Source organism: Ictalurus punctatus, chromosome 6 (genome assembly GCF_001660625.3).
Source record: "Ictalurus punctatus breed USDA103 chromosome 6, Coco_2.0, whole genome shotgun sequence".
NCBI lineage: Eukaryota > Metazoa > Chordata > Actinopteri > Siluriformes > Ictaluridae > Ictalurus > Ictalurus punctatus.
In genome coordinates this window covers 26,566,657-26,578,556 of record NC_030421.2, presented here as the reverse complement: position 1 = coordinate 26,578,556, position 11,900 = coordinate 26,566,657, and the positions used below count along the sequence as shown (strand labels likewise).

The 11,900-nt window shown below is 40.1% G+C and overlaps 1 protein-coding gene across 1 annotated transcript; it reads left to right on the top strand.

The window, feature by feature from the left end:
- Positions 1-1,198: 1,198 nt before the first annotated feature.
- On the top strand, positions 1,199-11,891 carry ddx18 (DEAD (Asp-Glu-Ala-Asp) box polypeptide 18). Its single transcript, XM_017470144.2, has 14 exons — positions 1,199-1,358; positions 1,818-2,009; positions 2,432-2,608; positions 2,718-2,853; positions 3,044-3,144; positions 4,084-4,283; positions 5,460-5,574; positions 5,724-5,863; positions 7,621-7,782; positions 9,485-9,637; positions 9,730-9,843; positions 9,953-10,009; positions 10,132-10,309; positions 11,434-11,891. Exons 1-14 carry the CDS (start codon positions 1,253-1,255, stop codon positions 11,577-11,579), a joined length of 1,977 nt encoding a protein of 658 aa, XP_017325633.1. The 5' UTR covers positions 1,199-1,252; the 3' UTR covers positions 11,580-11,891.
- The last annotated feature ends 9 nt before the right edge of the window (positions 11,892-11,900 follow it).

Genomic DNA, 11,900 nt, shown 5'->3' with positions numbered 1-11,900 from the left:
GACAGTATACTGTATGTATGTGCTTTATGTGGCTGATGCATTTCAATAATATTGCTCTACACCAAAGCATGTATATAAATGGAAAGCACTGTATTTGCACTGCATACACAAGTGGGCTGCCAGGTCTCAGCAACATTACATCTTAAAAACTTACATAACAACCTATCCCAAAGGTTTGGCAGGCGCATTTGTTTTTTCTTCTTTTTTTCACTCTTTGTATGGGGAACAAGTTCACCGTGGTGCACTCACATTTCTTATTAGCAGTATCTGCAATGCCTTTTATCATTGCTCAGTATGGACATTATCCATTCCAAAATCCCCTCTCCCCTTGTGCACTCTTTACAATATATACTAAAACAGAAATAGCTGTACATTATAGATACATTGTCTGTACTTACTTGATTTTTAAACCAGTTCCCCAGTCTAGTCTACAACCTTATTCCAAAACTAACCCAATAAAAATGCAACCCTGGCAACCATGTGCAGCACAAACATCACTGTTAAACGCTAGAGGGAGCATCAGTGAACACTCTCCTCCCTGCTGAAAACAAACAAACCAGCAAACAAAAACAATAGAAACCATCATAGAATTTGTAATGGTTATAATGGGAATTATTGCTTTTAATAGAAACTGTAATGGATTCTGTGGATCTAGCCTATTGGTGGCATGTTATGTCTAGTGAATACCTTTAAAGGACCTATAATGGTACTGTGGTAATGGTTTTAATGGTTATCTGATGGTTTGTAATGATATTTGTAGTGGAAACCACTAGAATTTCTGTGATGGTCTCTATTGTTTTCCCCCCAGCAAGGTTACTAGTTACTGGATAGTTAAAAGAACTAAATTGTATGTCTAGTTATAGTTATAGACAAGTACTAGTTATAGACAAACGACTATTAACGACTATGAAATAAATCCCTGAACTGTTTTGTCTTATTTTCAGATAATGAAACCCGGATTTGTTCTGTAATCCTGTTTGGGTCTGACATATTACTTTAGAAGCATTTTATAAAAGTGGATATAAAACATCGCATAAGAAATAACTTTGGGGGTAAAAAAAAAAAAAAAAAGTAGACGTGGTGCTCCACACATTTCATTCAGGCGGGGGGGGGGGGGGGGCCTGATTTCTTTTCACTCAGGCATTACGAGGTCACATATGTCGTTGGAATACGGGTGGGGGAAAAACAGAGCAGTAGGAGTGTTTACTGAAGGACCCCAGTCACTCACACACGTGTGTGTCTATGTGCAGACATGGCCGATCTTCAGATGAAGCTTCTTCGGAAGAAAATTCAGAAAAGAAATGAGAAGAATAAAGAACGCAAGCTTAGACAAAAGCAAAGGGAAGAAGAAGAAAATGGTAATGTTTGCGTTGATTTATTTGAGCTTGAGGTTTATGTTGAGTTTGTATGTATGGTTAGCTAAGCTAGCATAGAAAGCGTGTTAGCCTGGATACATAAGCGAAGAGTTTCGTTATTTTTGCGGAGTTGGAGATTTGGTGACCATAGGTCATCGAGCTATCGCGTTTTAAACCGTTTTTGACCCCAAATTTGGGTAACGTGACAAGTTAATTAGTGTGGGTTGCTAACTAGCCCAGCCAAGCTACTCCACCGTTTAAGTGGAATCTAGCTAGTTCTTAGTTAAGCTAGTAGTGTGACCAGACGTGTTAAATATACTAACCTTGTTAGTTTCTGTTGGTATTTGTTTTCTGAGGCGGTTTTTCACCTGAATGCAGCGGAATGAGAGATAATCCTGTAAAATGTCATGTGATCGAGCTTTACTGTCAGTTGAACTGCTGTGTTTTCTGGTTCTCGAATAGCGTCTAAAGTAATCAGTGAGGATATGCATGCAGAGGCGACTGAAGAGACTCCAGCTGCAGACACAGAGCAGGAGATGGCAGATGGAAATCAGAAGAGAGAATCCACTCAGGGGGGCAGCGGCACACAAAACAGCACAAAGAAGAAAAAGAAGAAGCGGAAACTAAATGAAGCAGGAGAGCCCACCAACATGTGTGAGTTTTCCTTAAGATCACAGAATAGAGCCTGTAATGATGATACACGGCTAGGAGCGCATTAAAGTGCTCCTATTATGGTTTTGAAAAGTGCCTAATTTTGTTTTAAAGGTCTCGTGTAATAGATTTATATGCATCCAAGGTCAAAAAACACTTTAATGTGCTCATAATTTAAATTGCAGTGTCCCCCACCCCATAATCCCAGTAGTACAAGCAAAGTAACACCTGTTATTGGACCCTGTTGTTTTGTGGAAATAATCCACACACACTCATGTCTGTGTTACTACTGTAATTAAAAAACAATCAGTCAAACAGAAAACTGAGTTGATAACGTGCCTTAAACTCCTACGTTGAAAATAAAATATGGTTCAGGTAGTAGTGGAATATGTTCATTGGTAAGTGATGAATAATTTATTTTCTAGCTGTGAAAAAGGCCAAACAGGAGAACAGTGACGGTGATGGGGCTGGGCTCTCTGAGGGAGAAGAGGAACAGGAGAGTGCAAGAGAGGTATTTAAGGATGAAGAATTTGTTGGTGAGAAAGGAGATGAGGAGGATGATGAGGAGTGTGATGGACCAGAGCTTCCGTCTGGACTGACAGGTGAGGAAGAACCACCTTTAGTTAGTGTGGAAGATGTTTGTTTGTTTGTTTGTCTGTCAGTGTTTTGCAGTCTGGTGTGTATGTGTTTATGCTTTTTTCTTTTCCTCAGGAGCGTTTGAGGATCAGTCGTTTGCATCACTGGTAGAGCTTGTGAGTGAGAACACACTCAGAGGTGTTAAAGAGATGGGCTTCGAGAACATGACTGAGATTCAGCACAAAACCATACGCCCCCTACTGGAGGGAAGGTGAGCTTACACCACTGCATCACATCTTAATTACAAAAAGATGAGACTAATTTTCCTCATGGTTCTCCTGATAGCTAACTGACAAGCTGTGCTGTAATTATAGAAGTATTCCCCCCCCCCAAAAAAAAAAATCTTATGAGGTGATGTGGGAAAGCACAGGTATCTCATTCAACAGTTTGTTTCTCTACAGAGACGTTCTTGCAGCTGCTAAAACTGGCAGTGGGAAAACTCTGGCCTTCCTCATTCCTGCCATTGAACTCATCTATAAACTCAAGTTCATGCCCAGAAATGGTGAGTACACACAAACACTTCAAGGAAAAGTTCACTCTAAAACTCATTGTATGTGCTTAGTGATTCTGGTGCTAATTAGATGGTTGGAGCTGTATTCCTGTCACAAGGTAGCGATAGACATCACAAGGGACATCACTAGAACAGTTACAGTGGCATTTAATAGTATAATCAAACACAGGGAATAAAGGCCAGATTTTCCTGTTGCCACCTAAATACAGAAGAATACGCGTTACAGTGTACAATTAGTGGAAAACCCCCCCCCCCCCCCCCACTGGAATCAGGACGTTGCGGTGCAGTTACAGGATGCTCTGAATTGGGGGACATGGCCAGCAGTCAACTCCTTTTAGTTAGCATTCAGCAGTGTTGATGAGGAGGTGAGACATCTGGACAGACTAAAGGACTAAAGCGCTGCTGCATTGCAAGGGGTTGGTGCCCTTCCAGATCGCTTTCCAGATGCTTTAGAGTTTTCTTTACTGAGGTAGGATTTTGTGCTCGCAGAAATGAATGCAAAACCATGTAAACTCCACAATATTCGGAGGAGCTTGAATTTTTCGAAATTATTGCAGATTTGGGCCAAGACGCATCGTGTGACGTCATCACAACACACATTCAGCCAAAGCCCACTTTGATTTATATGTGTTGAATAGGAGTACAACTAAAAGGTCTCATTTACCAGCAAACATCACTGTGAAAGACGTGCCATTACAATTTTGCCAATTCAAGTAGTTTTCTGCAGAGAAAAAAGCACAAGAAACTCTACAAATTGTGTCGTAAATTTAGAAGAAAAAAAGCCACAGCAAAATCGAGTGTTTTTAACCGCAACAATCACAAAAAAACCTCCCTGAAATCCTGTATGAACTATCGCTGGCTCTGAAATTGGCCCCGAGTGAAAGTGTCTTGTAATGTTCCTCTCTCTCACTCCCCCTCTCCCCTCCACAGGTACTGGAGTGGTGATTTTGTCCCCAACACGTGAGTTGGCCATGCAGACATACGGAGTACTGAAGGAGTTGATCACTCATCATGTGCACACATATGGCCTTATTATGGGGGGCAGTAACCGCTCAGCTGAAGCCCAGAAGCTGGCCAATGGAGTCAACATCCTGGTAGCCACCCCTGGGAGACTGCTCGACCATCTACAGGTTAGAGCAGTGTTTTAACCTCGTTCTTAACATGTTTCCAAATTTGCCACTTTAGATGTTGCACCAGTATTTATAACATCTCAACGTCATCAGAAATTTTGCACTTCACATGAATACCTTATAGCACAGGTTCTCAACCTTTTGTAACTAAAGCCCCCCCAAGCCTCCCCATCATGTGGCATGCCCCCCACCCTCCCGCCCAATATTTGAGGAGACCAGGTATAATGATTATCTATTCTATATAAAATCTATCTATATATTACCTAATCTATAATTATATTAGTTTTTCATAGATGGATAGATTTTTTTTGCTTTTGTGTTTTTGTACTTTTTTATATTTTTATTTTCATAATGTTTATGAATTTTTTAAATAACTTTTATGCCTTTTATAAAACTATATAACGGACAGGTATGGAACATGAATGATCAGAAATGTTTCTGAACACTATAACTACTTTGAATGAGGGAACTAGGCTGTAACAACGTGGTCCATTTTATGTGTAAAACATGTTGCGTTCCGTTCGTCTTGCGTCTAAAAACATTTGCATGCGACTAATGTAAATTGGGATGAAGGGCGCGTCTCGTTATCCATCACATTGTTAAATATCCAGCTCTCAGCCTCTCACTGAACAGAGCAGATGCAGACAGAGGTGTGAGTGCAGCGGGAAAGCAAGACCTCGTGCTTGCAGGATAGTACTGGCGACATTTGGAAAGTTTCTAAGGTTGTCCAAAAAGTTACTAGATTTGTCACTAGGCACTTTTTTTGTTTGTTTTTTTGTTGCAAAAGTCACTAAAGAGGTCTGAAAAGTCGCTAAGCTGACAACACTGATCTGCACTGACAACCAGATAAAAGGCAAGTTAAGCTCCGCCTCTCCCCAGAAAAAAGAAAATGCAGAGGGAGAGGGAATGTGGGGGTTTTCATTAATGCACATTCTATTTGAAAAGCAATAAAATACACAGAGTACCCAAATGATACCCTGTCTGGGGGTTTTTTTTATATATTTTTTTTTATATAAACAATTTGTGCTCCCCTTCCGATCTCTCCACGCCCCCTGGGTTGAGAACTACTGCCTTATAATAAATATAAAGAATGGAAACCCAGAGGTCCAGGGAATACATGGTCTGGTCTTGTATAAATTCCAAAACTTGTGTCTTCCTCTCTGTTTCTCGCTGTAGAACACTGCCGGCTTCATGTATAAAAACCTGCAGTGTCTGATTATTGATGAAGCGGATAGAATTCTTGAGGTTGGATTTGAGGAAGAACTTAAACAGATCATCAAACTGCTGCCAAGTAAGAGCCTCTTGCTTTAGATAATAGATTTTGGCATTTCAGTTAAAAAAAAAAAGGTAGCCTCTAATTGGTGTCACTAGACTTGACCATTGATTGAACTTGACATTACCATTGAGTTAATTTCTGATTCTGTAACTTCCATTGCTTAGAGAAGAGACAGACCATGCTGTTCTCAGCTACACAGACGAGGAAGGTGGAGGATCTGGCACGTATCTCTCTGAAGAAAGAGCCTCTGTATGTGGGAGTGGACGATAACAAGGATACAGCCACTGTGGAAGGACTGGAGCAGGTAAACTAGCTTATCGTGATAAACGATAATCCATCCAGACCATCCAGAGCAGACAGACGATTAGAGAGTGCAGATAATTCCAGATTCATATGTGGCTTATCTGCCTTTTTACTGAAGCTGCACTTGTGGCATATTTTTGAGTGATATCATTGCGTACACCAGTACAAGTAAAGTTGCCGAGCTCCATACAGGTTGGTGGGACTGGTGATATAATATAATTGGAGTATATGTCACTGGATATCATGACAGTGCAATATCATTTAAGGACAATGACATCAATAATGTATCGCACAAGTATATAAGACAGTTTGTTATAATGTGTAACACGGGCGTTGCTAGAGTTCGATCATTACTGTACAAAATGTTACGACCCCGGTCTAGGGTCGAGGTGTAACATAAAATGTATATACAAAAATCATAATCAGGAATAATGAGGTTGACACACGTGTCTTTCAAGTCTTCAATATCTTACAAATTTAATGATTGCAAGAAAGAAAAACAATCCAAGACAAACACATCCACTCTGAAAGCAAATGTCTTCAGGGCTGGGCAAGGCCAAAATAATAAACAGAACAGTCACTATCTTGCCCCGTATCAATTTCCATAACCTAACAAAAAAAAAAAGGTATTTCAAAAGAAAATACAGAGTCTAATCTGACTCCCTTAACTGAGTCAAAAACAGTGAACAAAAGATGGATCCAAAAATAAATGGCACCCAACCCCTACAGCTTTCGTGTTAGTTAGAAAAGAAATATGTACAATAGAAGGTATATTTACAAATAGGGCATACACTCGGCCACAACATAAGACAAGACAGGGGAATGGGACAACACAATACCTACCACTCGCTTCTTTCAGTAGTACACAATACAACAAGCCAGCGATTTCACTCGAACACCAAGGAAACATTTGCTACTCAATCGTACCAAAGCAATCACAGACACCACACATCCGCATTCCTGCCTACATAACGTTCTTCCTCCTTTTCCTCTCCAATCCCCATGCACCACGTCAGCACGTTGAATTAGGGTGGAGCGACCTGTGTGAGAGAGAGAGAGAGAGAGAGAGAGAACACACACACAATACGTCTCCTGACGTAACAAAAAGTACTTCAAAATCTCTAGGGGCGTCCAGGGGCATTAGAAGAGCTAAGCATGCGTTCTTTTAGGCCCCGTTTACATTAGTGTGTTTTCGTTTTAAAATGAAAACGAACCTCGTTTTCAACTCCTCTCCCGACCGCAAGTGGCAACTTGCCGATCGGTTATGTCCAGCCTCAGCCAAAATCGAACACGCCTACTGTCTTCATGGGGGAAAAGTGAAGGGAGGAGGAGCACAGGAAGGGGGCGGGGTATATGATTGAAGAGGATGTGCAGGATATTTTCGCTTCAGCTGACGTTACAATCAGTCTTCATGTTTGAAATAATTCAAAGGATAACATTCAATGAATAGGAGAGCTCTTCCTCATCATACAGTGATTTATCAGGAAAATTACCTGGGGTAAAGCGACAGCCCTGGTGTAACATAATATGGACTGGACTATGAAAGAACTTTATAAAGTCATCTGGCTGCTTATAAATCCAAATATTTCTGCCATTTTGATACCAATCAGTACATGTTTAAGCATGTTTAAGTTTCTTGCTGTTTTCATGGAGGTTTTGGTAAAAGTCTGCATGTTGCCTTTTTTGTGTGTTTATAACGCCATGTATTTGGATTGTTTGTTTTTTGGACTGTGTGGTAAACTGTGTATTTTGCCTCAGGGCTATGTGGTATGCCCATCAGAAAAGCGCTTCCTGCTGCTTTTTACATTCCTGAAGAAGAACCGCAAGAAGAAGCTGATGGTGTTCTTCTCCTCCTGTATGTCTGTGAAGTATCACTATGAATTGCTCAACTATATCGACCTGCCTGTTATGGCCATCCATGTGAGTTGTTTTGCAGATCACATACACCTAAAAGCTGCACATAAAGCATTACTTTACGCTTTTATCAAAAGCCACGGGATACAACCTTAACCAGGGTTAAGGGCCTTGCTTAAGGACCCAGCAGTGACGATTCAGCATCCCTCTGATCAGTATCTCAAAACCTTAACCACTGAGCTGCCACTGCTCTAAACACGGCCCTCTTTCTACAACCTCTGCTGGAGTTGTACTTGCCTCGAGGGCCTCTCTGTTGTAGATATTTTCATTTTACTTGTGGCATTGTGTGCGCATGTGTTAAGCTTGTAGTTTATGACTGGGTCCTGCAGTGTTGGGAACAATTGACATTTTAAATTGTGACGCAACCTGTCATGTGAGAGAGGCGCTACATAAATGTGTATTAGTAGTAGCATTTTTTAAATAAGTTTGGTGACTTGTCAGCCAACATGGGTGGCGTTTTAGTTACATTAAATGTATAAATAAATACATATATTTATCTAAATACTAGAGTATGGATTTAAACACTTATTACCAGATATTACCCTGTATACCTCTACGTAAAGGTGTGTTTGCAATCGGTGAGCAATTAAAGGAAACAGAATTGCATCCATTTTTTACATAAAGTAATTGGACACACTAATAATTTTAAATGCAGAGATACTCTGATGCAACTCATTTGCAGTCAGTGATTGCCTGAAGTCTTGAACCCATGGACATCACCAAATGCTGAGTTTCCTCCCTTGAGATGCCCAGAGGCTGCCTGTTTGTGGGTCTTTCTGCCTTCAGTTTTGTCTTCAATAAGTGGAAAGCATTCTCAATTGTGATTGAGGTCAGGTGACTGACTTGACCATTTAAAAACATTCCATTACTTTGCCTTAAGGAACTCTTTGGTTGCTTTCATGGTATATTTTAGGTCATTATCCATCTGTACTGTGGAGCACCATCCTATCTCTTTTGTAGCATTTGACTGAGTCTGAGCAAGAAAGTATAGCTCTATACACTTCCGAATTCATCCTGCTACTTCTATCCGCAGTCACATCATCAATAAACACCAGTGACCCAGTTCTGTTGGTAGCCACACATGCCCATGCCATAACACTTCCTCCACCATGTTTGACAAATGATGTGGTATGCTTTGGATCACGAGAGTTCCTAGGAACAGCTATTAAATGCAAATGCAACACTTGGAATCAACTCCAGATCTTTTATTTCTTTAATTTGTCATGCAATAATGAGGAAGCAGGCCACACCTGGCCACGAAACTGCTTATCAGTCAAGTGTCCAATTACTTTAGAGCCCTTGAGAATTAAATGGCTGTAATTTGTAAACGGGTAATGCAGTATTTTTGTTAAACACCTTAAATTAAAGCTTAAAGTCGGCACTTGAATCACATATTGATTGCTTCATTTCAGATCCATTGTAGTGGTGTATAGAGGCAAAATTCCGAAAATTGTCACTGTCCAAATACATATGTACTTGACTGTGTGTGTGTGTGTGTGTGTATATATGTATATATATATATATATATATATATATATATATATATATATATATATATATATATATATATATATATATATATATATATATATATATCAGAAATCTTACCTTCCTAGGCTATACGAGACCCTTTATCTCAACTGCTCAGTTGTATTGGATAAAAGCGTCAACAAAATGAGTTTATAAATGTTTTTTTGTGGATTTACAGGGCAAGCAGAAGCAAACGAAGAGAACCACCACATTTTTCCAGTTCTGTAATGCAGACTCTGGCATCTTGCTCTGCACTGATGTTGCTGCAAGAGGACTCGATATACCTGAGGTGGACTGGATCGTCCAGTACGACCCGCCAGATGACCCTAAGGTATAACGCTAAAGGCGATCAGTTATGTTTTTGTTTGGCTATTTTGTACATGCATAATAAGCTAATTTGCCATTGTTAATTCATCTGGTCAGGAATATATCCACCGTGTGGGTCGAACTGCTCGAGGTATTAATGGCAGAGGCCACGCCCTCCTCATCCTCCGACCCGAAGAGCTCGGCTTCCTGCGGTTTCTTAAACAGGCCAAGGTAGCGTTATAACCTTTAGATGTAATTTATTTAGAGATCTGTGAATGGTGAGGACAGCAGCTACTTCAGATGCATGGGTTATTTATTAATTTTTTTATTTTCCTTCAAGGTCCCATTGAGTGAGTTTGATTTCTCTTGGAGTAAGATCTCAGATATTCAAGCACAGGTGAGTCTGTCCAGTTTCACTCCAAATAAAGCATTTAAAGCATCTATTAAACGGATCCCATCTAGTATCAAGATTACTAACAGCAGATTGCTAATGTTCCTGTGTGTGTGTGTGTGTGTCAGTTGGAGAAGCTGATTGAGAAGAATTACTACCTGCATAAATCAGCTCAGGAGGCATACAAGTCGTACGTGAGGGCGTACGATTCCCATTCCCTCAAACAGATCTACGATGTACAGACACTAAACCTCCCACAGGTGGCGCTGTCCTTTGGCTTCAAAGTACCACCTTATGTTGACCTCAGTATCCTTTCAATATTTTGCTCTTATGTGTGTTTCCTCATCACAAACTGCATACAATGTTTTTCATATAACACAGAACTTGAATGACTCTAGGCTTGCACCAATGTGAAATGATGAAAGTCATAAAGATGCTGTCCATTTTATTAACAGTTTTACAAGGAGAAAGATTATGGGTCACTAGTGAGCCGATATAGTTTCAGTAACCATGTTGGTGCATAATGGGACAAGTTAATGCAGAAAGAGTCATGTTCCTCTTCATCCGTCATTTGGCTGTCATCTTTTTACAGTGCTGCATGTGTGTGTTCTTAGCGTGAGCACTTTACAAAGTTATGTGCAGTAACAATCCTATAATAGTTACACAATCGATTTGACACTGTTCAGTTTTCTAAATGGCAAGTGAATATTTTAATGCTTCTTAGAATTAAAGCAGTAGTTCACCCTAAAATGAAAATTGTCATCAATTACTCACCCTCATGTAGGTCATAGCCATGAGACTTTCGTTCATCTTCAGAACACTGAAGACATTTTTAATGAAACCTGGGACATTTCTGTCCCTCAATTCACAGTCCATGTACCCAAAACTTTCAAGCTCAAAGTTGTTCATAAAGACATTGAAAAAGTAATCCATGTGGCTCCAATGGTTTTGTTTGAGAGCGGACCAGAAATGCACATCCTTCTCTATGTTAATCTGCAGACATCTTTGTACTAAACGTTGTTCCATGTGACTCGGTTTGTGTACAGCAACCCTCTTCCTCTGTTGTAAACAGTGCAGTGCTCGCATGCGTCATGGTTCTCTCCAGAACACTTTGTGAACAAAGACTTAATTTTAGGTTTTTTTGGACACACAAAGCATTTGTATTGTTTTCATAAAATTGGGATTAAACCACTGGAGTCACATGGATTACTTTTACGATGCCTTTATCAACTTTTTAGTAACATGGGCTGTAAATGGAGGGACAGAAATCTCCCAGGTTTCATAAAAAATGTCTTCCTTTGGTTCCGAAGACAAAGGAAAGTCTTATGGGTGTGGAACGACATGAGGGTGAGATACTGATGACAGTTATTTCGCTTTGAGTATTTTTGTTGTTGGAGTGGTCTGCGATTCCTTAACGTGCTCCCTCTCAGATGTTCACAGCAGTAAAGGTGTAAAGCTGCAGCGGAGGGGAGGAGGTGGAGGCTTTGGATACCAAAAATCAAAGCATGTGCATAAGTCAAAGATCTTCAAACATGTTAACAAGGGCAGGGGAGACCGCAGACAGTTCTCCCGCTGAGTTTGACTTTTTCCCCTTAAATGCCTTTTTAATTTCCTAAAGTTCTTAATGCCTCAAGATACATGGGAACAGATGATGATGTTGCTTGTGGTTATTTATGCACATACTTGTCTGCGTATTTTGTATGTGTATGCCGAGAAGGTATTGGAAAACTGAATTTAGGTCTATTTCCTTTCCACATAACTATGTGGAGAATCTGTAATACTAGATTTGTATGAACCTCCTTTAATCTGTATATGACTATTTTCCTGACTGTCCTCTTTTTACTGTTGAACTGATGGCTTAATTAAAGAAATACTCAAGAACCCCCAAGATCCATTG